This window comes from Podarcis liolepis, assembly GCF_965112155.1.
Source record: "Podarcis liolepis genome assembly, chromosome: 13".
Lineage (NCBI taxonomy): Eukaryota > Metazoa > Chordata > Lepidosauria > Squamata > Lacertidae > Podarcis > Podarcis liolepis.
Genome location: NC_139573.1, coordinates 41,008,555 through 41,036,454, shown reverse-complemented (window position 1 = coordinate 41,036,454; position 27,900 = coordinate 41,008,555). Strand labels below are relative to the sequence as shown.

Here is a 27,900-nt window from a genome sequence, read left to right as displayed (position 1 = left end):
GCGAGTCTCTGCCATGGGATCATATTCACCCAGTGCTTTTCCAGCTGGATTGGCTCCCGGTGGAGTACAGGGTCAGATTTAAGGTGCTGGTTTTGACCTTTAAAGCCCTTCACGGCCTAGGACCCTCGTACCTACGGGACCGCCTCTCCCGGTATGCCCCACGGAGAGCCTCAAGGTCCATAAATAGCAACACCCTAGTGGTCCCAGGCCCTAAGGAAGTTAGATTGGCTTCAACCAGAGCCAGGGCCTTTTCAACACTGGCTCCGGCCTGGTGGAACGCTCTGCCTCATGAGACCAGGGCCCTACAGGATCTGATTTCTTTCCACAGGGCCTGTAAGACAGAGTTGTTCCCCCTGGCCTTTGGCTTGGAGCCAATTTGATTCCCTCCCTCTCTTTCTTTTTCCTTTTTCCTTTCTCCTCCTGTGATGAGGCTGCATTTTAATATTTTAATGTTTCAATATTTTAATTGTATTTTAATCTTGTTTTTAAGTTGTATTCATTCAACTTGTTTTTATTATTGCTCCCCGAGCCCGGCCTTGGCTGGGGAGGGTGGGGTATAAATTATTATTATTATTGTTATTATTATTATTATTATTATTGGGACGCGCCTGGATCTCGATGGCAGGCAAACCATTGTGACCTTTTCCTTGCCAGCTGACAACATCCTCTTGTCCGGCGACAGAAGCCACGCTGTCCTCTGCGATTTTGGCCACGCAGCTCACCTTCACCCGGATGGCATGGGGAAGCATTTGATGACAGGTGAGTTACGGTCAGTTCAGCAAAAGGTCGATGATACGCCCCGAGCCTATGTTTAGGCTGCTTCGCTTGCTTTCATTTAAATGCCCTTAGCCTGCCTTGTAATAAAAATCATGGAGGTGTGCCCGCTCTGCCCGCTGCCAGTCCCGCGTGAGATATGCCACCACCCAGCCTCTGCACCCCCTCTACTTTCCCTGGCATTATATTTAGGCATCAATGGGGTTCTATGTAATCCGTGCCGAATAGATAAATTTCTGCGCCCAGGGGGGTCTTTATTCTGTGCCAAGAAACCTAGGGGTTCGTAGTTTGTATAAATTATGCAAATTGAGTTTTTCTGCATAGTTTTATTTTGGTTTTGCCAGCCCCAAAAGGGCAAGGGCATTGAAGGCCCACCTCCCAAGCACTGATGATCTTACTCAGTCATCCCTCTAGCTTCTGAGATTTCAGAAGCAGTCATTATATGTATACTTTCAAACATATCAATGTGAACATAAGCGGTAGATAATGGCTTTTCTTAAAATGAAACAAAGCAATAATGCTTAGGATTTATGTGTTGTTGTTTTGAATGTTCAAAGTGTCTTCCATGCCCTATGTTATTATAAAGCCGAGAACCAATCAAGTAGGGGTGGGATCCAGTGCTAGGTCCTACGTAGGAGATCATGGGTCACCAACCTTTTTGGACTAATGGGCACTTTTCAGATTTTGAGGGTGCTGGGGTTGCCAGTCACAAAACAGCTGCATAACACAAACTTAGAGAGACATACACTCTTGGCAGCCTTGTGCTTACCATGGGAAGTCAGCTATTACCTGCTGGTGGAGATCATGCAATCCTGGCCCCAGAAATGGAAAATGAGCCAAAGAAGAATGGCAACTTAAGTTGACAGAATATGCACAACTTGCAGATTTAACATATAGAATAAGAACAAGAAGAACATACGTTTAAAGAAGATTGGAAAATGTTGATTGAATATTTGGGAAATAATTGTATGCAGCTGAAAATGCTGGCAGCATTAAGATACATTCAACAGTGTAAACATGTTTTGATGGACACAGTAATGGAATACTGAATGGTACAGTTTTTGTAAAATATGCAGGGATTGATGATATGTAAAATGAACCATGGAAAGAAAAGAAGGGAAGTCATTGATATCTTAAGGATGTAAAATGAGTATTTCAAATTATAAAATAGAAAATTTAATAAATTTAATAAAAATAATTTTACATCCTTATGACATATCTATATCTATCTATCTAAGAGATCATGCAATCCTGATTACACACAAACATCTGTATCCTTGCAACATCCCTGCCAGATAGATTAGGCCAAGATAGTGTGATTTGGCCAAGGGCTCCCTGTGTTTCATAAGTGAGCAGAGATTTTCGCCCAGGTCCTCCACCCACTGTTGTCGCATAATAATAATAATAATAATAATAATAATAATATACCGCCCTATACCTGCAGGTCTTGGGGCGGTTCACAGGATGAAATCACAATATAAAAACACAAAACACATAGCCAAACAAAAACAACCAAATACATTTAAAAAGGGCATTGGTTGCCTGGTTAAAGAGGAATGTTTTTGCCTGGTGTCTAAAGGTGGATAATGAAGCACCAGGCGAGTCTCTCTGGGGAGAGCATTCCACAAACAGGGAGTCTAGTCCAGCCTCAAGTCTGCTATACTACCCCAGGTCTCCTGTTTGGGTCCAAACTGCTACCCTTTCCCCTTTAAGAACCGCCTGTGCATGGGCTGCTTCTGCACAAGACCTTAGAGAGCAGATCTCCTCCATTGCATTTCCAGGGGATTATGTTCCTGGCACAGAGACCCACCTGGCCCCCGAGGTGGTGATGGGGAAGCGCTGCGACTCCAAGGCAGACGTCTGGAGCAGCTGCTGCATGATGCTGCATCTCTTGAACGGCTGCCACCCCTGGACCCAGTACTACAACCACCCTCTGTGCCTCAAGGTCAGTTGCATTTTCGCAGACGTGCAGGTGGGCTGGCCTGATTTAGTCGGGGCGCATTGGCATTTGGAAGGACGAACTCCCTTCCATCTTCAGGTATGGTGTGCACGGCTCCTGATCCAGGAAAGGGTGTAGTGGAGGGGAAGAGGGACTGATGGATAAATAATAGAGAAAAACACTTTGGAGAGGTGAGCAGTTCCTTTCCTTGAAGGACCTCCCAGGTCCATCAATGGTGGAAGGATGTGGAAGAGGGCATTCCAGGGCACGGCTGTAACTTCCTTCTGGGGCTGCTTATGGCAAACGGTTTCTTCGGCTTCTCTGCAGTCTCACTGTGATGCTGTAGTTTTATCCGCCGTTCCTCTATAGTGGGTAGGTCTGTATCTTTTCATCTTTGTTCATAGTAACAGTCTCACCACTGTAATATATTGGAGGAATCTTCCATAGTCCTTTTCCAGATGTGTCCATTAACCCTAAAAGAAAGAGTTCTGGCTTACAGTTAATATTAACCTTTAAAATCTGCTGTATAGTCAAACCTCGGTTCCCAAATGTCTCCGTTTTGGAACGTTTTGGCTCCCGTAAACACCAAAAGCTTGGTTTTTGTGTTCTGGTTTCCGAACGTTTTTCTGAAGCTGAACGTACGACGTGGCTTCCACTTGAGTGCAGGAAGCTCCTGCAGGCAATTGGAAGCCGCGCCTTGGTTGTTGAACATTCAGAAGCCGAAAGGGCTTCCGGAATGGATTACATTTGACAAGCAAGGTTTGACTGTGTCAGCGTACGTATTTGTATCCAATATTTTTCAGCCTTTTTACATGTCCACCACGGCATGGCAAAATGTCCCTTTGTGTCCTTGGCACTTCCAGCAAACATTTGAAATACATTTATACATTGCAAATAGTTTCTCAGGCGTAATAAACCAATGGTATATCACCTTCTATTAAAAAACCTCTTTAGGATCATAACACCTTGGATGACCTGACCCGTCTAACAGACCTGCCTCCTTCTCCTCTGGTAGACATTGCCGCTTCTGACACCTGACGTTTCCCCGCATTTTCTGTATTGCAGATAGCCAAAGAGCCTCCTCCATTGAGAGAAATCCCACCCTCCTGCCACCCATCCACCGCCCATCTCATCAAGGCGGGTCTTGAGAAGGATCCGACCCAACGGGCCTCTGCAGCAGAGCTGAGGGTGAAAGCCTGTGCGGCCCTTGAAAAGGGTGAGGATTTCCTACAGCTATTAAACAAGGGGCGGATTACCAGAGCCCAACACCTCGCTGGCGACAAAAAGCTGCTTGCGGCATGCGACGTGCTTTATTTGCTGCCGCTGCTGCCAAATGCTTGCTGCGTTGGCTTTAATAGGACTACTTGGATGTTGGCACTAGGCAGACCCGGTTCTTGTGCTGTGAGTTAAAATGATAATAATAATAATAATAATAATAATAATAATAATAATAATAATAATAATTAATAATATTTTTATTTGTACCCCACTCTCCCCAGCTGGAGCCGGGCTCAGAGTGGCTAGCATATAAATAATGCAATATGCATAAAAACAAGCAATCAGTCGATTAAAAAGCATCCCAAATAAATTAAAGTTTAAACTGGTCAAATGAGAATCCTCAGGTTAAAATTGAAAGCAGTTAATACTCGCCAGGACCAACTGTTTCCACTGATATTATAAGGACCTGTGAGTGGGCTGGGAAACCTCCTTTGTGCTTGTTCTTATACAAAGAGAAAATGAGTCAGACTGAACCCTGACCAAAGGCCTGGTGGAACAGCTCCGTCTTGCAGGCCCTGCGGAAGGAGGTCAAATCTCGCAGGGCCCTGGTCTCTTGTGAGAGAGCGTTCCACCAGGCCGGGCCCACGGCTGAAAAGGCCCTGGCTCTGATCGAGGCCAATCTCCCTGGGGCCCAGAATCTTCAGGGTGTTGTTATTTGCAGACCGTCAGGTCCTCCATGGGGCATACCAGGAGAGGTGGTCCCCAAGTGTTGACATCATCAGTGAGTGAGGGTGGGTGTCCCCCATCAATCACATAACACTTGGGTTTTTGACTGTCCTTAAATCTTGAACCCACAGCTGAGGGTGTTCTGCACGTCAAGCATATTGGACCAATTCTGCAACCCTTGTTTTGCGCATTCCCACCAGACAGCAGGGAGTGTGCCTTTATTTTCAAAATGCTGTTCCCAGCCGTAATGCATCACAGGCAACTTTTACAACTTGGGCTTTCGGTGGTGTAGCGAACGGGAAGGCTGCTGTTTTGAGGCAGGTTAAAAAGACTGCCTTTGGCCAGGTACGGCAGCTACAGCAGGTATAATTTAGTCACAGAAATTCCAGGCCTTTGTAACCTGTTTGCTTTAACACACTGTGTGTGGCAGGTGAGGCCAGAGGCAAAGGTGGGAAGAGCTGTGGGTGTAATTCTTGCCTTTCTACCATAGGGTAACTTCTAAACACACACACAAACACACCTCCATCCAGACAAGCCAGAGCCACCAGATGTCAAGGACAAATTGCAGCTAGGAAAAAAACACTTGGGGGTGAAACAGGACCAGGGAAGGGTGTGGCCTGGGGAGAGTTCCAGGGGCCAGGCAGAGAAATCTGGGGGCCTCATTTGGCCCTCAGACTTGAGGTCATACACACACCACACACTCCCTGCCGCTGGGTAAAGCTTCAAGTGATCATCCCATCAGTGCATCCTTTTTCTTCACTTAAGGGCAGTCACCTGGGATTGAAAAGAAACGAAACCTTCTGGGTGATTCCTCTCCAGCAAGTGCTCCCCTCTCTTTCTTCTGACCTAACATTTCCCTTCACTTTGCAGTGGGAGGCCTGAAGAGCCCCTGGAGAGGAGAATACAGACAACCCCGAAATCTACAGTTGGCCCCAGAGCCTAGTCTCCCAGACCCACCGCTGCCAATCCCGGAGCCTCCTGAATGCCACACACTCCCGCTTTCCCGCCACGGTCTGGCCGAGAAGGCGCAGTTCATCCCTCTGAGCACGTGCAAGGAACTAATGCAGCCGTGCGACTCCCTGCAGCTCTGCTTCCTGCCTCCTCTCAGCGCCAAGAGGGGCAGTTTGACAGACTGGAGAACCACATCCTTTGAACTTGAGCTTCAGCAGCTGGAGTTTGGTAATGACCGAACTGCGCTTCTCGTCTTTCTCTCTGGAAATGTGCCTTTATTCGTTATCTTGCTCTCAAGTCTCCTGCCTAGCGAGTTCTTTGTGTGCAGCTCTGCTCCATCAGAGTTGAAGGGTTATACGTATAGGGCAGTACTACCTGCTTCCTATTGGTTAGTTGGAGGACCAGGCAAGGAAGGGGTATGTGCTTAAAAGATAAAAAGGAGGGATGGAATTACATCTACGCATGGCGCCGATGTATCTTGTGCCTGGGTGGTTGTAGCAGAATAGAAGGAAGCGTGGATAAGATGGGACATAGCGATTTAAAAGAACAAACCATCTCAGAACACTGAATATCTCCATTTTCAAGGTTAAAACGATAAATTGGGCTCCTTTTGGCTTAATGGAGGTATTGAAAAGGGAATCTTTGTTGAATTCCAATATCTTGTCAATGGCACATTGCTAAATTTTATTGAAGCGTGGGCGAGGGCTTTTCAGAAGGATAGGGTTCCTTCCCCATCTTGGTTCAGGTAGGAGAAGTGTTATCTGTACTTCTCCAGCTGCTCTTTATGCCCCATGTCATTTCCATTGCTTTCTTGATTTAGTTCAGCCCAACCTGCCGTGACTCATTTATTGCCATTTTGGGTTTAGGATGATTTGCATCTGGTGTAGCTGATTTCCACAGTGCCTTTGTTCTTGTCTTTCTCTGTACCTTTATGGAGCCTCACAGTGTATTGAGTCTTCTTTCAAATCCATGTAGAATAAATCCTATCATGATTTTTAAAATATATACAGTTGTACCTTGGATCACGAACGCCTTGTGAGTCGAATGTTTAGGCTCCCAAATGCCACAAAGTGAGTGTTCCGGTTTGCGAATGTTCTTTGGAACATAAACATCCGACGTGGCTTCTGATTGGCTGTAGGAGCTTCCTGCAGCCAATCAGAAGCCGTGCTTTGGTTTCTGAATGTTTTGGAAGTCAAACGGGCTTCCAGAACGGATTCTGCTTGACTTCTGAGGTACCACTGTATATGAAAAAGTACACTGAATAGGCTTCCATGAAGGAAACAGAATATGCTGTTGTTGTTTTAAAGCAGGCATAGGCAAACTCCAGCCCTCCAGATATTTGGGACTATAATTCCCATCATGCCTAGCTAACAGGACCAGTGGTCAGGGGTGATGGGAATTGTAGTCCCAAACATCTGGAGGGCTGGAGTTTGCCTGTGTCTGTTTTAAAAGCATTTTTTTTCATGGTTTGAACTTTGTGGACTCAGTCCTTGCACATAAGAATCATCTGGTTCGTGGTTGAAGTATCTGTTACCACCGTAGTCTGATGTCTCCTAACATAAGTGGTGCCAAGCCGCTGTGAAAAGCAGCATGGTGAGGCTGCAGTTTTAAGCAGAGAAGCTGTGTGGGGAGGGGTTGCTGAACCCTTCCTCCACCCACCATTTCCCCTCCAGATGGCCTTATATCTGGACTTTGATTCCTAGCTCAGTGCAGTTCTGAGCTGCCAGTTGCCGCTATAACACGTTGATTCTATTTATTGAGAGCCTTGCTCAGGTCTTTCGATTCAAGCTTATTGGTGAGGCGCTGTGCTGTGTAAATGAGGCAACATCAAATGGGCTGACAGCGAGATACTGATTAGCAGGAGGAGCTTTTATGGAGCATTTGAAATGAGAAAGGCTGTGCTGAAGAGAGCAGGAGGTTAGGGAGTTAAATGGGGATTAAAATATGCACGGGATTTGTTTAAAACTGCATTGATTACTTGGCAAATGTGTTCCAAAATTAGTCAGATGTAGTTCTCTGAAAAGGGACGCGGGTGGCGCTGTGGGTAAAACCTCAGCGCCTAGGGCTTGCCGATCGTATGGTCGGCAGTTCGAATCCCCGCGGCGGGGTGAGCTCCCGTCTTTCGGTCCCAGCTCCTGCCCACCTAGCAGTTCGAAAGCACCCCTAAGTGCAAGTAGATAAATAGGTACCGCTTTATAGCGGGAAGGTAAACGGCATTTCCGTGTGCTGCGCTGGTGCTGGCTCGCCAGAGCAGCTTCGTCATGCTGGCCACGTGACCCGGAAGTGTCTCCGGACAGCGCTGGCTCCCGGCCTCTTAAGTGAGATGGGCGCACAACCCTAGAGTCGGACACGACTGGCCCGTACGGGCAGGGGTACCTTTACCTTTTAGTTCTCTGAAAAATGGGGCAGAGCTGCATAGCATGACCCCACTTGTCACAGGGGGGTGGGGAGGAATTTGGAACTTGCTGAGTGCCAGGGGTGGTTGGGGGATGATCTTTTGGCCTCTGTTTTCATTGTAGCCTGTTTCCTTTCCCACAGAGCTGATTCGAAACAGCCTGTCTCAGCCCTTCTCTCTGGAGGAACAGGAGCAGATGCTGTTGTGCCTCAGTCTGGACAGTGCTCTCCCGTCAGACGCCAGTGAGAAGGCAAGTGCATGAGGACAAGCAGGAGGGAGCCATGGGCTGCTTGTATTGTGCTGGGATGTGGGTGACGCTGTGGTCTAAACCACTGAGCCTCTTGGGCTTGCCGATCAGAAGGTCGGCAGTTGGAATCCCCGCGACGGAGTAAGCTCCTGTTGCTCTGTCCCAGCTCCTGTCAACCTAGCAGTTTGAAAGCACACCAGTGCAAGTAGATAAATAGGTACCACTGTGGCGGGAAGGTAAACAGTGTTTCCATGCACTCTGGTTTCAGACAGAGTGTTCCATTGCACCAGAAGCGGTTTGGCCATGCTGACCACATGACCCGGAAAGCTGTCTGTGGACAAAGGCCGGCTCCCTCAGCCTGAAAGTGAGATGAGAGCCGCACCACATAGTCGCCTTTGACTGGACTTAACCGTGCAGGGGTCCTTTACCTTTACCTTTTTCCTTGCATTGTGCCAATTACCTGATTTGGTCCCGGAAGCATCTCCTGCTGTGAAAACCTTTTAGCGTGTGGCCCAGAAAGAAATTGGGACGGGTGCCAGAGATTTCACTTCTTCTTGGTGTACATTTTAATGTATTTTTAATCTTTGTTCTTTGTTGGAAGCTGCCCAGAGTGGCTGGGGTACAAATAAATTATTATTATTATTATTATTATTATTATTATTATTATTATTATTATTATTATTCAGGGCTCCCAGGTCCTGCTTGTGAGCTTCCTATAGATATTAGCAGGTGCCTCTTTTTCCTCTTCATACTGTTCTGGTAGTGAGAGAAGTGCCAGTTTCTAAGTCTTGTCCAAGTTTCCAGTCCTCTGGACATGCCTGGGAGTGGGGCTACCTGAAGTGAAGAAGTGACCCCCATACTGTGGGACATTGGAAACTAGACCCGGCAGCCAACTGGTGTGCCTGCGGAAGAATGACATTGCTATCGCTTTCTGTTTCTCTAGGACTCATTGAAAACATCTCAGAGCCTGAAGGAAACCATGAGTTCTGGAGTGGGTTCGTGGAGCAGCCAGACAGATGGGCAGAGCAACAGCTGGAACAGCTGGCTGCATCTCAGCAGGAATACAGATATGCCCACCTACTTTGATGGTAGGTTCTGTTCTCGCCTGTAAGGTAGTAAGCAAGCCAGAGGCCAAATGGCTTCTTCTGCATTTGCTTGCCGAAGGCACTATTGTGTTAAACCGTTCCATTTTGTGGTGTGTTTCATTGGCACATGAATTACTAATTGCTAATTAGACCATGTAATCATTACTAATAAACTAATAAACACTAGAATTGGGAGCAAAATTCGTTTTACATCGAATACCAGGATATAGTTGGCTGCCTTGCATTTCTCTTTTTTATGATTTTCAATTTTATACCTTTCAGTAATTTTACAATCATTCTGACATTTCCTTCCCCCTCTTTCTGCGGTTCCTTAAATTTATTTTTTTATATTTTCTGCACATTCCAAATGAACTTAACTTACTCATTTATTCATGTGCTTTAAATATATACTCTTATAAAAAACTGCCGGTTATTACAATAATCTTGCCAATATTCTTACCTGTTTGCAGTTTATAATATTCCATATTGTAAATATTCCATAAACCATTTCCATTCTTTTCTAAAAAGTTTGTTACTTTGATTTCTTATTTTTCCAGTAAGCTTCGCCGTTTCTGCATATTCCATAAGTTTTTGTAAAGACTGCCTTGCATTTCTCAGTGCATTTTGCCATTGCTCTTATCTGAAAGAAGTCTGATTGTTTGGGAAAGTGAGTTATTTGTTCGGGGCCCTTGCAATCTGCCAGTAGGTGAGCAAATCCCACCTGAAAATAGCGACAGCCAGGAAGCATCCTGATAGATTTATTTGGCATGATCTTTAATGGACCAGAAGCTGCTTTGTCAGATGTATAGAGTGTTATCTTCAGGTGGCAAGTAAATTCTTAGCTCTCTATTTCTGCCTTCCAGGAGTGAAAATTGAGATCCGCTTGCTCAGCGGGGAAAGTCTCCACATCCGAGAGTTTCGTGGCGCCAAGGTGGGAGATGTAGCCATTGGAATCAGCAGCCAGGTGAGTTCTGCCCTGGTAGACCTCTCTCCTTTTGGAGGTGAGAAGTACTGCAAAATGGGGCTACAGTGGCACCTTAGTTCTCAAGCTTAATCCGTTCCGGAAGTCCGTTCCAAAACCAAAGTGTTCCCAAACCAAGGCACACTTTCCCATAGAAAGTAATGCAAAACGATTAATCCTTTCCAGACTTCTAAAAACAACCACTAAAACAGCAATTTAACATGAATTTTACTATCTTAACAAGACCATTGATCCATAAAATGAAAGCAATAATCAATGTATTGCACTATAAAATGAATAAGTCAGTATTGTAGATGATAAAAATTAAAATTATTATTTTTTTCTTACCTGCGCTGGTGATAGTCATTGTTTGGATGGGGGGCTTTTATCCATTTCTGCAGTCAATCTGGGTTCCACACAGCCACAAAAACGAATTAACCGAGAAAGCCACAAAAACAAAAATGCAAAATAAATAGCAAAAACAAAAGCGCCAAACTTAATACGTTCCAGAAGTCCGTTTGACCTCCGAAATGTTCAAAAACCAAGGTGCAGCTTCCGATTGGTGCAGGTGCCCCGGAAACAATAGCCAAAAGCCGCATCGGCTGTTCGGCTTCTGAAAAATGTTTGAAAACCGGAACACTCACTTCTGGGTTTTCGGCATTTGAGTACCAAGTTATTTGAAAACCAAGGTACCACTGTATTTGGGAATGTCATCTTAATCTTTCTCCGCCTTGCAAGATATCTTCTGGAGAAGTAAAGGCTAAGGCTTAAACCCTTCACAAATCCAGAGCAGAGTCCCTAAGACAGTTGGGTGGCACTTTGTACGCCTCCTTCCAGCAACTCCTACAGCCCAGCTGTTGCCAGACTTATTGCTCTGCTTTCCTTTGGACTTGATCAGCGAGGCTGAGAGGGGGCGTCTTGTCATCAGCAACCCAGGACCTCCAAACACGCTGCCCAGGTTTGCTCCCCAGGGAGGTTGCTTCAGTGCTGCTAGCGCAGTGGTCTGGCTCCACCCCTGGAGGCACACTCCATTGTCTCGAGGAAGAAAGATAATCAACATGGCCACTTTGCTCTTACTGAACTCTGCTGTGGGCCCAAAAATACACATGCAATGAATTTTTTGCCCACTCCCCCTTTAAATGCATGTGATGTGACTTCGTTTCTTCCTCTGTCAACTAGAAATAAACGTGCAGTTACAATACGATACGATAATCTTTATTGTCATTGTCCCATGCAGAACAACGAATTTGAAAAAATCTACATCAGACATTCAAAAACCAACAAGCCTGCTATCCCAGCCCTGTTAGCCCCCTAAAAACTATGATACCCCATAATTAAATACAATATACTCCCATAGAGACTACCTTACACTGTGTTTAAAACCAAAATAGCATTTGGATAGAAACTGTTTCTCAGGCAGCTAGTCCTAGTCTTTATAACCCTGTACCTTCTTCCAGAAGGCAGAAGCTGAAAGAGATCATTTCCGGGGTGCGCGCACTATCCTGTACTATCTGCCGCTTTCTTATGACACCTGGAAGCGTTGATTTGATCCAGTTGTTGTGGAGTCAGGCCCCTTCACCTTTTTGTGTGTGTGTGTTCTGCTTTCACAGATACCGGCCTCTGCTTTCAGCTTCTTTACCAAGGAAGGCCAACCCGTCCGCTGCGACATGGTGGTCCCTGATTTGGGCATCAAGCTTCAGTGCACCCTTGCTCCTGACAGCAGCTGTGGCTGGAGCTGGAGGGTCAAACATGGCCAACTAGAGAAGAAGCCTTAAAGGATGCTGTCTCTCCCCACGACACTCCTGTGATATCCCCCATGGAGCCAGATGTGGTATCTGCAGATAGCTGAGTGTTGAATATTGTTGGTGGTTGTAGGTTATAGGTTTGGTTCCTCACTGCTTCTCTGCCAGCCCTTGTGTGCAGCCAGGTTTATGGGCTGGGTGGCAGAAAAAACTGAATTATTGTGTCTGCGTTTATGAAACTGACCCAGAAGACTAGGAAGAACCTGATCTGCTGGGTTGCGGGCAGGCGGTCAATTTCTTAACCCAACCGCCTTCTACCAATCCCAAGGAAAATGGGAAGTTCTGATTTGCCCAGTGGGGCTTAGTAAAGTTCCCCAAACCCAGCAATGGGCTTAGAGGTGGGGAACCTCCTTGGAGACCAAGCACATCAGGTCACCTTGGCCAACTCACTTTCTCATCATCATTCGACACGGCACGCTTGTTGCCGTGCAAAAACCGTTGCCCTGAGCAGCTTGGAGGAATGTAGTCAGCAACACATATCTGATTCGTTTGGGAACTTCCTCAGCGAAACTGGTAGCATGCTGCGCCTTCTGAGAAAGCTCAGAAATCTGTGGTGGAAGATTTGTCGTATTAAATTTCAGTTGCATGGCAATTTTCCTACCTATGCAATGGACAGCCAGGTTTGGTTTTGTGCCCCATCCAGTGCCTATGGCAGCCCACCAGTGCTTTGATGATAAGAGCACCTGCTCTTGCTGCCTGCCTTGTGTGGCCAAAAACCTCAAAGGCCTTAATATGCCTGAGCCCTGTTTGGCTTGGTGAATCGCTACTTGGCCAAATTTTGGTGAGCTTAAAATTTCCAGGGGGGGATTCTTGCAGAAGTCCAGGCATCAAATTTCTCCAAGTGCCCCCTTTGGGGTGTTTGAGTGGAGTTTGCTGTGCTTGGCGTCAAAATGCAACCAGACTTGCATTCCAGCTCATGGAGAAATGCGTGACAGGATGGGAAATCACTCGTGTGTTTCAGTTTGTTAATATAATCCGGACCTGTATTGTTTGTAACCCATCAAACCCAATACACCTTGGCAGACATGTACTGTAGCCAAACAGTTGCTTTGTAGGTTTTTGCAGCCCCTGGACAGGCAGCAAGAAATGGGAAGTTTGATTTTTATTTTATTTTTTGGCTTGGTGGGTCACCAGTTGGGGGAGCCTGATATTCATCCCTTCATAGATATGTTTTCAGCTACAACCCCCATTGGTGATTGGTGAAGACTGACACAGACATTTCAGGTGGGGCTCCTTATGTTTTAGGTTTTGGTTCCTTTTCTTTTTCTGCCCTAAATAGAGAGAACTGCATGTGTCTTAACAGAGCCAGGGCTATGCATGCTTACTCAGAAATAGCCCCACTGCAGTCAGTGAGACTTTACACCGAACTAATTGTGTACATAGGATTGCAGCCTTAGAAATCCAAACTCTATAGCAGAAGAGTTTTAGGCAAAATGTAAACTTGAAATAAAGTAAGCAAATCAGTACAAGATACATGATTTTTTAATATAAAAAAACCTGTGTGCATATTGGCACGGTTGACCTTGTAGAGTTTGGAATGGCTTTATTCTGTGCCAAATGATGTGGGTAAATGAATGAAAGTGACTAGATGAGGAACTTCATTAGGAGGGAAGTCCTCTTTCCTTGTTGGGTACAAGGATGTCCTGCTATGACAAAGCCTTGCCTGAAGCTTACTAAGCTATGAATCTGAATCCACTTCCTTGCTGAGCTTCCTGTCTGGAATACTAATGCCGCCTACAAAATGAAGGCTGGCTAATCTCAGCCACAGCCATGGCACTGCAGTGCCTGGAGACTGGAAGGCAGCCATTCTGGGATGGCTTTGGCCATTCTCAGGTGGCATAAAATGTTTTGGTTTTTTCTTTTCTTTCGGAACTAAGGTTATTCTATCCCGTTTGGGTTGATTCTACTGTCAGGCAAGGAAGTTACCTCTATCTAAACTCTCTGAAGTAGGGTAGAAAAAAAAGAAGAGTTATGTTTTTAAAAAGGAGGGACATCATAGGGCATCTTCACCCTTTTCCAAATCATCTGCTCCCCTAGAAGAGCTTCCTTTTCCCAAACCTCCCTTGGTGTACACGTCCCAAGAGGAAATATTTTACAACAAGCCACTTTAAAGGCCAACGTCGTTTCAGTCCAGCCTTCGTCGTGGTGTGCGTGGCAGCCAGCACAAAGGCATAAATTGCCATCAAGGCAGCGGTAAAATCAGCAAACCAAGGTTTACGGCCTTATTTTTACAGGAAAACGAATGGAACTGGTATGGGCGCCACCTGGTGTGTAGAAGAGGCACTGCATGAGCTTAGAAGGGGAAAGGCTGGGCAAAAGGAGTATGTTATTGGTTGCTACCGAGTTAAATGGCAGGGAATTTACCATTTAGAAAAGGAAACAGGCAGGGAGGCCTACACTCCTAGCTCCTATAGTAATCTCTTTGTCCCATTGCTCTTCTCTGCAGCACATTAGACCTACATCCTGCAAGCCATGTTCAGTTCTTGCATGCAGCTGCTGAAAGAGACAGTGGAGACAGGACAGTTTTGCTTTTTGAGAAGCAAATGTTCTTGCTCCCCATTTAGATTGGCGCTCATATGCACTTAGTGGTCTCCACTAGCCCTGTGGCTTTACAGCCACCCATGGTCCTTCTAGTCTATACCATTTACTGCAGGAAGACCTTCTGGAGCAGAGGTGGGGAACTTGCGGCCCTCTAGATATTTTGGGAAATATTCTATCCTCCAGTGCTAGCCCCTGGGCTTCTGAGTGCTGTAGTTCAGCAATACAATCAGCACCATGGAAGCCTAGAGTGGGTAATATGAAAGCACTGATGCTTTGCCTTGCTTTCATTCATTCATTCCATATGTACTCTTTCCACTTGCTCTGCAAGTTTGCTTTTTTCAGAGGGTTGGCTGGCTGGCTGTGCTGTACTTTGTTTTCAGAAGTTTGAACTGCGAGCTGAATAGCTGTGTTTTGCTCTGCAAGAACAAGACTCTGCAGTCTTTGTTTGCCCTTGATTTTGAAGAGACAAAAGTATTTTTTGTGTGTAGGGGGGTGGTTCCTCAATTTGAAGGGGTGGGGAAAGTCCTGGGATATGATCACAGCCAGACTCCTCTAGACTCTTTGGTTCTTGTAGATCCAAGGGCTCCAGTGCAGGGAATGTTAGTTCCACTCAAATTGTTGACACCAGTGGGACAAAATAGTTTTTAAGATGGGCACATGCCCGCTTTTCTTTGGATTCAAGTCAGTTCTGCCAGTCGCCAGACCTATGCAATACTAACAGTGGCCTAAATCTGTTGGTATCTTCCTTTGCCTTTCTATAATGTTCCAGAACACCGTGATAATGTATGTATTGCTGTCGTGGAAATGAAGCAAAATCATGCCTTTTGGGGCAACAACTGACTTTTGTGGCGTTTTATTTTATTGAACAGTGTTGTGCATCTTGGGCAATTCTTGGTTTGGAGTGAGGTTGGTCTTAATGCTTCAGGTTTGTGGGTCCCGTGTCCCAGCCATTCCCCGTGTCCCAAAACTGCGCATGCCAAGTTGTTTCACCAAGTTTCTCAACAGGCGTGGGATACACGACGGCAGCTGTTCTGCTGCCACTTAACTTACCCATCCATGCAGAGTCCAGCGAGAGTCACAAATGATATATGTGCAAGTCTGTGTATTCCTCCCCTCCCACCCACCCCCCAAATTAAAATGTCCAATGAGTCCATCCAGCATGCTAAATTAATTAGCTGGATTTCTATTAGAAAGACTACAAAACAGGGCACGATATAGACACCCCCTGTTGTTCGTTCTCTAGCACCTAATAAGTATATGTATAACTGTGTTGTGTTGCAGTGTGGCAAAGAGAGATTTTACATTTGAAATACTGCGTAGAAAAGATTGCAATGTGGGTACCCTCAGCCAACTGTGTATACCTAGGCACCCCTCCACTGCTCCCTGCCCTGAATTTTGGATGGAGATACAGTTGTACCTTGGATCCTGAACACCTCGCAAACCGAACATTTGGGCTCCCGCATGCTACAAACTGGGAAGTGAGTGTTCTGGTTTGCAAACATTCTTTGGAACCCAAACGTTTGACGCGGCTTCTGATTGGCTGCAGGAGCTTCCTGCAGCCAATCAGAAGCCACGCTTTGGTTTCCGAACGTTTTGGAAGTTGAACGGACTTCTGGAACAATTTCCGTTCAGCTTCCAAGGTACAACTGTACTGAGAATCCGCAATCACAAGGGGTGCAAGCAAGGGCATTCCACTGCTGTGGGCAAATTGATTTCTTAGTGGACCTTGCAGCAGAGGCAGCCTTGGCGGGGGGGGGGGGGCCTTAAAAATTGGAGTGTACCTTATGAAGTTCTTTGCCCTCCAGCAGACTGCCGGCACTCTCTTTGAACACAGGCACCGTTCGCATCTTTAGAATACATTTATTATTTGCTCTCATGGTTAACTCGCTTTGGATTAAATGCAATTCACATAACCATATATAAAAATAATGTATACAAATAGCAATCATACAGGGGCGTTTTGGTCCTCCCCTCCATGATTCAAGGCATTTCTGAAAACAATAGGTTGCACATTCAATTCTTTTCCTAATAGCCCCTTCTCCCCCCGCCCACCCGCCCCCAAAAGTGTGTGATGAAACAGTGTCCAAGGTTTCTGTTCTGAGTGTATATGCTGTGATTGTTTTTCTTTTCTTTAAGCTGCTTTTAAGGTTACAGGAGAAAGCAAATGTTAGCCTAAGTCTAAACCGGGAGTTTCTAAGCGGGTGTGCAGCTCGAAGGCTAAAGCCGGATGAGCAGATGAAGAGTAGGGTGTTGACTTTTGCATGACTTTTAAAGAAATTGTTCCTTTCCAGCTGAGACGGAACAGGGGGGGCTGTTAGGTATGCAGGTCAACACCCGCTGATGTATGCATTTATTGCTGCAAAGCTTGCATGCTGGGGTGAACAGGGTAGGAATGCAGCTCTTTGCCTACCAACATCCCCTGTAGGCAGAATCCGTCCCAGGGGGCCTGGATTTGTGCTGGGGTAGATGGGATGAGCTGTATCCCTTTTGGAGTTTTCACAATCTCCCCTCCCCACCCCCAGATAAGAAAAAAGGCATGAACTGTAAAGAACAAGGGGGAGAGCAGATGCTCAACTTGCAAGTGCCTTTGTCCACTGGGAACCCACAGAGCTGCCGAAAGACATTACATCCTGGGTCTGTTAGGATCGCCCCCTTGCTTCAAAGCAAGGTGAGCTTACCCCTTGGGTCTGCCTTTGTAAGCAAAGTGGCTCCATGATGCAGAGTCCATCGGACAACTTGACCCTCGGGGCAGAAATCTTACCCCCTCTACAAATTCATTTGCTGCTTAGATTCCCTGGGGGGCGGGCGGGGAGAGGAACCACCCCATTGTGCTCTTGGAAATTATAGCAGGTATCACCTGATTGACCTAATTACCTCTACTTTTAGTTCTGGGGGGCCGGGGAGAGACTAGAACCCAGGGCACAGGTTGAAGAAAAAGCACCGGTGGAAAACCCCAAAGAAATGGCGACACCACGTGGCAAGAAAAAGAAAAGCAACTTGGCTCCCCCGTTTTGATTGTCACGAAGCCTCTGAGCTTCTCTGCGTCAGAGCGTGTTGGTTTCAAAAATGCCAAAGTGCCGCCTGTGCCAAATACTTAAATCCTGAGAGACTGTTCCACGGACCGCAACTGCTTCCTAGGGATGGCCGTTGTGCTAGAATAAGAAGCCGAAATTATATTCATAACTTTAACCAAACATTATACTTAGGAAGATTTACGTCTCCTGCTTAGAGCCCAGTCTTCTTTCCTCCTTAGCGGCTGGGCACTTCCCATCTTAAGACGTGCACGAGGGGAGTGACTTCAGGTGGTGGTGAGGAGCCTTGGTGGAAGGAAGGGCAACTCTGGTTGCTTACATGGACTGATCAAACTCGTCTTGTTGCCCTCGTGAAAATATGGAGGGCAGCAGAGACTCCTGGGTCATCTAGAACCACGACAGCCTTGGTAGGGGCTTAAGACACCACTCCCAGGCCTCCTCAGCCAGGCCTTTGCCAGCCAAAATGTTGCAAAGGGAGAAAACTACACAGGCTGTTCGCCCTCCCTACAGCATAAACCTGAAGTGCTGCCTGCCGTTTGTGTCCTACAAGGCCAAGGCGGTCGTGGCACCTGTCCAAGGAGGTTTAAAAAGGGCTGGAGCTCTTTTGTACAGGGAGCTTGCTGCCCCCCACCCCCCGGCAAAGTCCTTGTGGACCCCCTCGTTGCACCACTTCAATGGCTTAAATGATCCTGAGGTTACACATTCCTGGGCAAGTAACCTTCCTACAAGCGTACGACTACTCGCTCGGATCAAACAGCACCGTTCATGTCAGATGGGAGAAAACTGGCCTGCAAACACTGGCTGTCTTCTCCAGACCAGAGGAGGAAGTGGAGGATTAAAGGAGACTGAAATGGCCCAGCTGGATGAGGCGGGAGAAAGGGACATGGGCAAGCTGGGGGGAACAGCTAGCAGGGAGGAGGAATCGAGACCCTCTGGGTTCCGCTTCCTCCCTCCAGAGGGAGTCTGCAGTCGCAAACATTCCAGGCTGTGGAAGATGCTCGTTCTTGGCTTGGTGTTGCCATGGCTGGACTCTTCTTCCAGAACCACCTGCTGTCCTAGTTGGCAGAGCAGCCCCTGCCATAGTTCCACCTTAGGGCCGTCCGACGTGGCCGAGAAAACGAAGTTCAAAATGAAGCGGCGTTGATCCCCGTGGGCAGGAGAATTGGCAGGGTTGTTGTGCGCATAAGCCCACAAATGGCTTTAAAAGCGGAGGAGGAGGAGGGAAGGGATCGTCCTGCCCTGAGTTTTTGTCGTTCCTTGGTTGTGAGGGGCTTTTGGTCCAAGCCCGTCAGCCAGGAACCCCCCAGTCCTTGCCTCGCGCCCCCAAACCAAGGCTTGGCTAGCTTGCTGTTCTCATTCGGGGCTGTCACAGCGAGATGTCGGCAGTCACCTGCAGCGTCTGCCCCACGGCCCGTTTCCTGGCGCTGTGCCGACCGGTGTCCCCCCGCCGGTACGGCTGGTTGCGCAGGCCTGCCATGAGAAAAAACAAAACCCCTAGTTAATTGTTTGGGGTGCATGCATTCAGACATGCTTGGCTATTCGACTTGCCCTCCGCTGGTTTCTCCCTAAAACTTCTGCAATGCAGAACGCACAGCGGTGTGTTCCCCTCCCCTGACTTTTACATTGAAATACAACCTCGGAGGCGACCACTGAGAGGAGTAGAGCGAACTTGCTTAACTCTTTTCCCATCCTTCTCAAAATTGCTTTCTTCCCTGCCCCCCCCCAACTGCTTTCCCTACCGACTGGAAAAAAATGATCCAGGAATAACCCCAATTTGAGCATTCGGCACATTCTTGGCACCCACTCCTCTGTTCCTGATGGCAGCCTTAAAGGCTGCTTTATGTTCAAAAACTAGGGAAAGGAAGGAAACACTCCGCTGTATGCAGTATGATCTTTTGTTTTCTTACTTAAAACTGGAGACACATCTCACTTTCAGACCTAAAAGGTTTACTGCCCTGAGAAGCCTGAAATCCGTATCGTGATAACTGCATTTCAGAATTTTTGACCTGGCAATATATTGTGAATCATGGTGTGTGTGTGTGTGTGTGCTATGCAAAAATCACGAGGGGGGGGGGACATTAAGCCAACCAATGCTTCTCTCGATTCCTGCAGCTCCTGTTAACTGCCGGCTCAGCGATCCCCTGCCTCATTCAGGGGGCAGCGAATCGCAAGGGCAGGTGCCGGCAAAAATCACGGTGCAGGAAAAACCGTGAAGCCGGCCAACGCCTCTACATTGCTTCATCCTTATTTCAGACACCGTGATATATCAGTCTATTGCGATGTTTAGCTGGTTATATATCACATTGTTGAATACCATATATCACCCAGCCCTAACACTGATTGTATGCACACACACACACACACAGTTTGAACTCCCGTTCACGTATTCACTCAAATGCCTGGCTAGATGTTTCAGCTATTGCAGGGCTCATCCTAGCGCTGGAAGGAGTCGTTTTGAGACGCCACCTTTACCTGCCACACTCCCCACCCCTCGGCTACATAAATCCACCATTGTGCCTTTGATGCAGCACGTTACCTAGAGCCACAAGCTACAGTGGGCTCTCTTCATTGAAACTGGCGTCGCAGAAGAGGCGAGAAGAGCGCTTGCCCGTCCGAGCAGTGAAAGGAACGGTCTTCAGTGCTAAGTAAAGAATAGTACCGGAGGGAAAGGCAAGGAGATTAAGAAGAGGAAGAGAGACAAAGGGCAAGTAAAGCAAGCAAGTAAAAGTCCCAAAGCAACCAAGAAAGTGGTCTCTACAAAGAGGCGCCGAGCCTCTAAACGGCATCTCTGCATTCCACAGCAGTTCGTATCTGTCACGGCTTCTCTCTAAATAATCCTGGAAATTGAAGTTCATTGAGAGCACTAACAAATCTCTGTTGGAGGTTCGACAACCTGCCCTACCCCTCTGTCCTGTCTACAAAACTTCTCCACCTCTGCAGTTCTGTTCTGCCAGTTTAAGTCTGTGGTGTAGATGTACCCTTAGAGAATCTTTGGGCAGGAAAAAAAAGACACGAGTGTGCTTAGAAAGAGTTCCGGGCCCTGCAGCGATTAGTAAAAGCAGACAAGCTGGTTTGCAAAAAGAGCAGAAAGGCCTAAGGAGGGTATAACAACAGGTGAGTGGGACTCCATGGAACAGGCAAAAAGCAGCAGCAACAGCAGCAGAAAACCTCCCTTACAGCCCCACCTAGTTTTGCGGGTGATGTGTGTTTGTGTGGTGTGTCTGGGCATTGGCAAGGTGGGGAAAGGCCTCAGAAGTCGCTTGTCTCTCAGCTTAACCGACTTCGCAGGGTTTTGCTGTGGGAATTAGATGGGAATGGGAGAGAAAAGAACTGTGTACCCCACCGCCTTGAGCAATCTGGAGAAAAAGTGGGATACAAATGTAATAAACAAGCACGTGGGTTGGGGAGAAGAAAAATTAAGGATGCCCACTAATGGCCGACGGCTCGGAGAGCCCAGATCGGCAACGATGGAAATTAAATGCGTAGCCCAGGCATGCAGGCCGGTTAGAACTGTACACTGGCAAATATTTGCTCCAAAAAAAGGCATGGTGTGGTCTCAGACAAATATGGGCTGGGGTGTGTGTGTGTGTGTGATCAGCAGAGCGCCCTTGGACCACGCAGTACAGCTTGTAATTGCCTCTTATCCTTCCCCAGATATGGTCTGGGGCTCCATGCAAGATCTCATCTCGTGGCGTTGCAATGATCAGGAGAACAGTGATGAAGCAGCCCAGGAATACATGGGGGGAACTTGTCAATGATCTCAGGGCAGTTGGGACCATAGGTAAAGGGACTCCTGACCATTAGGTACAGTCATGGCCGACTCTGGGGTTGCAGCGCTCATCTCACTTTACTGGCCGAGGGAACCAGCGTACAGCTTCCGGGTCATGTGGCCAGCATGACTAAGCCGCTTCTGGTGAACCAGAGCAGCGCACGGAAACGCCGTTTACCTTCCCGCAGGAGCGGTACCTATTTATCTACTTGCACTTTGACGTGCTTTCGAACTGCTAGGTTGGCAGGAGCAGGGACCGAGCAACAGGAGCTCACCTGTCGTGGGGATTCGAACCGCCGACCTTCCGATTGGCAAGTCCTAGGCTCTGTGGTTTAACCCACAGCGCCACCCACATCCCCCAGCTGGGACCATAGTCACCATGAAACCAGTAGGTTACACATTATGCTGTGAAGGGCTGAGATCTTGCAGAGCCTGCAAGGTCCCCTTGCTCAAGACAGCACATGTCTGCAGTTTGCCAAAGCACATCTGAATGACCCAGAGGAGAACTGGGTGAAAGGGTTGTGGTCAGATGAGCCCAAAATCGAGCTCTTTGGCATCAACTCAATTCGCCGTGTTTGGAGAAGGAGGAATGCTGCCTACGACCCCAAGAACACCATCCCCACTGTCAAACATGGAGAGGGACATATTATGCTTGGGGGGTGTTTTTTGCTAAGGGGACAGGACACCTTCACCGCATTGAAGGGACGATGGACGGGACCATGCATCGTCAAATCTTGGGTGAGCACCTCCTTCCCTCAGCCCCAGGGCGTTGAAAATGGGTCGAGGATGGGTATTCCAGCATGACAATGACCCAAAACACACGGCCAAGGCAACAAAGGAGTGGCTCAAGAAGAAGCACATTAAGGTCCTGGAGTGGCCTAGCCAGTCTCCAGACCTTAATCCCATCAAAAAATCTGTGAAGGGAGCTGAAGGTTCGAGTAGCTACACATCGGCCTTGAAATCTTACTGACTTGGAGAGGATCTGCAAAGAGGAGTGGGACAAAATACCTCCCGAGATGTGCGCAAACCTGGTGGCCCCCTACAAGAAACGTCTGACCTCTGTAATTGCCAGCAAGGGTTTTGCCACCAAGTACTAAGTCATCTTTTGCAAAGGGATCAAATACTTATTTCACACATTATAACACCCATCAATCTCTGACTTTTGTCTTCTGGGTTTCTGTGGGTTTTCCTGTTGTTATTCTGTCTCTCACAGCTACAGTAAACCTACCGTTACAGTTATGGACTGGTCATTTCTTTGTCAGAGGGCAAACGGGCAAATTTAGCAGGGGATCAAATACTTTCCCCCCTCGCTGTAGAATGGTAGAGTGGGTCACTCTAGTACAAGCCCCTCTAATGCAGGAATCTGTTTGCCCAACGTGGGGCTCTTAACCCGTGACCCTGAGGTTAAGGGTTTCACGCTTTACCAACCGAGCCACCCCAAATTGCACAGCTCAGAAGTCACCGGGAAGTTGCTTCTCTTGGGCGCCACGATTCCACGCAGCTCCCACTTTGCCTGGCCCATCGCCGGCCCTCCGCGGAGGATCTGCCAAGACTTCAAAGCCCGCTAGTAAAACAAACGGCCTCCTTCCTCCTCACCTGTAATAATGTCCTCAATGGCTCCATCTTTCTCCTCGTAAATGAGGGGCTCCTTCACCAGCTGCTTCTTCTTCAGCTCAGAAATGAGGTCCATCTGCTGCCGCTTGGCCTTGTGGGTGGGAGACTGCCAAGAGAGAGAAGCGGTTGCTGTGGTTACGCACGTACCAAGAGAAGACAATATTTCTCTTCGCAGGACCGGCCTACCCATCAGGCAGCTGTCCAAGGTACTAGATATAGGGGGGGAAACCAGTTTGCTGCTTGTCGCTGCCGAATACCATCCATTGTTCGATTTGTAAATTGTTTTTTACCCAGTCTGTTCCCAGGGGCTTAAGGCAGCAGTTTTTTTTTATTTTTGCTGCAATATATATTTTAATTCAAAGTGAATATTGACAGCAATACACCATAAATTATTACTTTGACACTTGCCAAAATAAGTTACCTGGAAAACCTGCTTTTTGTGACAAAGTACAGAAGGCTTGGTCACATTTAAATCGCTGAGAAATACTATCGCAAACTGTAGGAAACATTACATCCATAAAGTTTCCCCCCAGTCCTCTTATTGTAATATTGCACACTGCAATTGCTACATAGCAAACTAGCGTAGCACAGGAATAGAGAACAAAAAAGCCACAAGTCTGTAAATAATTGTGAAACGGTATTAAAAAGTACAAAAAACCTTACAACAAATATGAGCCAGAAAATATATCAAACCCTCCGTTAAACAGTAAAATTAATAATAATAATAATAATAATAATATAATTTTATTATTTATACCCCCCTGGGTGGCTTACAGCACATAAAAAATGGTAAAACATTAGACATTAACAATTTCCCCATACAGGGTTGCCTTCAGATGTCTTCTAAAAGTCAGATAGTTGTTCATTCCCTTGACATCTGATGGGATATAAAATTCTTACTAGTTTTTTCCCCTGAAGGGGCACTTTGAGGAAGGGGGGGGGAATTCAAAATGCTGGTTTTGACCCTTAAAACAGCTCAGGACTGCAATACCTCAAGGACCGCCTCTTTCCCTATGAACCTGCCCAGACCCCGAGATCATCTTCTGAGGCCCTTATTTGTGTGCCTCCTCCTCAAGAGGTGCAGAGGGTGGCAACACAAGAACGGGCTTTCTTTGCAGTCTGTGGAATGCTCTCCCCAAGGTGCCTTTGCTATACACCTTTAGGCGCCAGGCAAAAACGATCCTTTTTAACCAGGCCTTTGGTTGATCTGATTGACATCCTATGCCCTTTAAAATGTTTGTGTGTGTGTGTGTGTGTGTGTGTGTGTGTGTGTGTTTTGTGTGGTGGTGGGGCTATTGGGTTGATTTTTAAAAATTTTATTCTGTATTTTATGGTTTTATATCTTGATTTTATTCTGTGAACTGCCCTGAGACCTCCAGGTATAGGGCGGCCTATAAATTCAATAAATAATAATAACTCCACTCTAAAACGGATTGTCAGTGGGTCTCTCCATACGCCACTCTCAGCTTTACACAGTGGAAGCCGCTCCCCTGGACTGAAAGGGGCATTGCCCCTCTGACGTCATGGCTGCCCTAAGCCAGACCCTGTTTGCCTGCCTGCCTTCTTACAATCGGGGGAGCGGCTGGGGTCTAAACCACGGAGCCTTTTGTGCTTGCCGATCAGAAGGTCGGCAGTTTGAATCCCTGCAACGGGGTGAACTCCCGTTGTTCTGTCCCAGCTCCTGCCAATCTAGCAGTTTGAAAGCACGCCAGTGCAAGTAGATAAATAGGTACCGCTGCGGCAGGAAGGTAAACAGCATTTCTGTGTGCTCTGGTCTCCGTCACGGTGTCCTGTTGCACCAGAAGCAGTTTAGTCCTGTTGGCCACATGACTCGGAAAGCTGTCTGTGGACAAATGCCAGCCTTTGACTGGACTTAACCGTCCAGCGGTCCTTTACCTTTACTTTACGATCAGTCCAGCTGGCACAGTGTACCAGCTTCTCTGTTTCAGTGCTGCCCTTGTGGATCTCAATAAGGACAGACCTAGAATGAGTTGGCTCTGGAGCCAGCTATTGGTGGACTCCCTCCTGCAAATGGGCACCAGTCACCCCAGCTACCATATTTTCAACACACAAGCTAGACATTTCCCCTGCAATCCACACCTGTGGTTGCAAAGATGCACTTCAGAACAGCAAGATGCCTTATCAGAGAAGCTTGGGAGCCAAATGGGAATCGGATACATCTGTACGTCTGCCACTGTTGCCCAGCGCTCTGTCTAGCAAAGTCAATGCTTCTTTTAAAAAATATATTCTGCCCACCTCTCCTCCTCTAAAGGCCAACAGCTGTTTCTGACAACAGAACGAGTTATATGAATCCTGCGAGCAGAAAGGGTTTTTGGCTGAGTTTAGATTTGGTCCCCAACACAAAATCCAATGGCTGAATACAGTCTGGTGGGAATTCCAGAACTCTTTTCATTTTGAGAAAAAGCAGGAGGAAGGGGGACATGGTTTTGGAAAGGTGTTCCGACATGTTAACACCTACCTTTGGAGCTGCCTTTTCTTCCTGGCTGGGGGAGTTCACCTCTTCCACTTTGGCCGCTGCTTCCTGCTTCTTCCACAACTGGATATCTTCTTCCGCTTTCTTGTTTCCAGGCGGGGAGAGAGAAAAATAAGCTTCACTAAGCAATCGCAGGTACATCACTAGATGGTGACAAACACGTCGCATCACAGAGTTATCAGATTCGCAAGCCCACCTTTCCGGAGAACAGAGTTTTAAAACTCATCACACACATTCCCCCAGCTCTCATTGCCAGGATACAAAAAGCGGTTTGGGTCTCAGGCTGGCTAAACTGCTTCACTTTTCCCCAGCAGAGAAAATCAACATTCTGTGGTTTCTGGAGGCTCCATGATCCTTGAGTTTTCCAAAAATATTTCTTTCTTTCTTTCTTAGTTTACAAACTAATGATATCTTTCTGCAAACTTGAGACCTTCACCTCTGCAAGAACCACCATCTTATTTTGGGTGGTCCTGTTTTGCTTCCACAGTCTGAAACAGTCAAACTTTGTCCTTTATTGCATGACCTGTAATAAGGATGGGGAGAGATGGGGATGTAGAAAACCTTTTTGCTAATTCAGCCATTGTCATTCCAGCCCTACAACTTCCCACTGGTGCCACCAATGGTTCTCATTTGTAGGCGGGGGGTGGGGAATTTCCCCCCAAGGGGAGCCTTACCTATCCTTGCCTCCCTGTAGCAACATCTACAAGAGCTAGTCGCTCTTTCTATTAAAGTGATTTGTATCAAACGCAAGCTAGGAAACAGGATATAAAAACTAGGGAGAAGTTCTTCTTTCTCCAGCTCAGTGGTTCTCAAAGGGTGTGCGTGCCACACTGGTGTGGATTGAGATTCAAGGACAATAAAACATTTTAACATTTCAGTGTAGTATAGTCTAGCATCAATATAATTTTTAATTACAGAAAACGGAAAGATAACTTTTCAAAATGCGAGCATCAAGTAACACTTTGAGCTCACAACTCTCATTGAGTTTGTACGCATACTTAAGGTACATATGCAAGAGGCTCACTTATAATTTTATTTTTGGGAATGATTTATGTTCTTATGTAGCTGCATTGTTCTATACTTCCTGGATGTCCCATGATCATACAGTGGTACCTCGGGTTAAGTAATTAATTCGTTCTGGAGGTCTGTTCTTAACCTGAAACTGTTCTTAACCTGAAGCACCACTTTAGCTAATGGGGGCTGCCGCTATGCTGCCACCGTGTGATTTCTGTTCTCATCCTGAAGTCAAGTTCTTAACCCAAGGTACTATTTCTGGGTTAGCGGAGTCTGTAACCTTAGGCGTCTGTAACATGAAGCGTCTGTAACCCGAGGTACCACTGTATTTCGCCCCACATTGGGCCAAATATTCCTTCATTGCAGGGGGTTGGACTAAATGACCCCGGTGCCCCTTCCAACTCTGCAATACTATGATTCTACTACAATTATAAAGTAGTTGTGTTCTACGTCATAAATCTACCACTGCTAGGAGCTCTTTGTTTTTTCTTATAAATGAAAAAATCGGTGTGGTGTGAGCAATTTTTTATTTTGAAAGAGTGGCCCAGAGAAAGAAGCTTGAGAACGACTACTCTAAGTCAATCCAGTAATTTTTAACAACAACAATTTATACCCCGCCCATCAGCCACTCTGGGCAGCTCCCAACAGAATATTAAAAACACGATAAAACATCAAACATTAAAAACTTCTGTAAACTAAACTATTTCCGTAAACTAAACTATTTGGAAGACAGTGGCCTAGTGTGTGTGGCCTACCACTGCAACACATTTTACTGACCCTGTAACTACTACAATAATCCTCAACACTTAGCATTCACATAACATGATTTAAGAATTCAAAGTCCCCCGTCTGCATTATGTTGGCAATCTTTACAAAAGTTGGTTGGTATTTAGAATCTTCCCGATGCAAATAAATATGGGACACAAGGAGTGTGGCTCACAGTCAATAAACAGGCTGCACCCAAACTAAAGGCAAGATTCTTACCTTGTATGCCTTGACGAAGCGCACAAAGGTGGGGAAGAACATTGTCGGAGGGGTAGTCTTGGGGTTTTCTCCAAAATACTCCACTGTCGACTCGTAGGCTTCCTGTAGAGAGAGAAAGAAAAAACCCCACAGAGTCACAACTCTGAATCTCGGGGCGGCGGCTGTGTCAGCAGCAACACATTGCCTCAAATTTGTTTCTTTTATTTATTGGTTGCCCCGTGAAATGAGCCTCTTCTCTTTGGAAACCCTTGGATGATGTCAGCTTTGACATCAAGGTGTGTGGCCTTCATTTTTATTGGCAAAAATGGCAAAGAGCCTTGCAACGCCTTAAAAAAAACATAAACTTTCAAGGAG

The 27,900-nt window shown here is 46.7% G+C and overlaps 2 protein-coding genes across 9 annotated transcripts in view; one reads left to right on the top strand and one right to left on the bottom strand.

The window, feature by feature from the left end:
• MAP3K14 (mitogen-activated protein kinase kinase kinase 14) overlaps positions 1-15,479 on the top strand; it is a 39,103-nt gene extending 23,624 nt beyond the window's left edge. The window contains exons 9-16 of the mRNA XM_083469570.1: positions 655-759; positions 2,556-2,719; positions 3,779-3,929; positions 5,528-5,836; positions 8,147-8,253; positions 9,194-9,338; positions 10,199-10,299; positions 11,907-15,479. Coding sequence (XP_083325696.1) covers positions 655-759; positions 2,556-2,719; positions 3,779-3,929; positions 5,528-5,836; positions 8,147-8,253; positions 9,194-9,338; positions 10,199-10,299; positions 11,907-12,071 — 1,247 coding nt within the window. The 3' untranslated portion in view covers positions 12,072-15,479. The remainder of the gene's footprint in view (positions 1-654; positions 760-2,555; positions 2,720-3,778; positions 3,930-5,527; positions 5,837-8,146; positions 8,254-9,193; positions 9,339-10,198; positions 10,300-11,906) is intronic.
• Positions 15,480-16,479: 1,000 nt separating this feature from the next.
• The window catches only part of FMNL1 (formin like 1), a 113,041-nt gene continuing 101,620 nt past the window's right edge, over positions 16,480-27,900 (bottom strand). For 6 of the 8 annotated variants that reach the window (XM_083469485.1, XM_083469488.1, XM_083469489.1 and 3 more), the window contains 4 exons: positions 27,547-27,648; positions 25,534-25,632; positions 23,037-23,160; positions 16,480-19,141 (listed from right to left, as the gene is read on the bottom strand). In XM_083469485.1, the coding sequence (XP_083325611.1) occupies positions 19,038-19,141; positions 23,037-23,160; positions 25,534-25,632; positions 27,547-27,648 (429 nt within the window). In that variant the 3' untranslated portion in view covers positions 16,480-19,037. Of the gene's footprint in view, positions 19,142-20,207; positions 20,313-23,036; positions 23,161-25,533; positions 25,633-27,546; positions 27,649-27,900 lie in introns of all 8 variants that reach the window. The other 2 variants (XM_083469486.1, XM_083469492.1) reach the window with 1 other exon arrangement.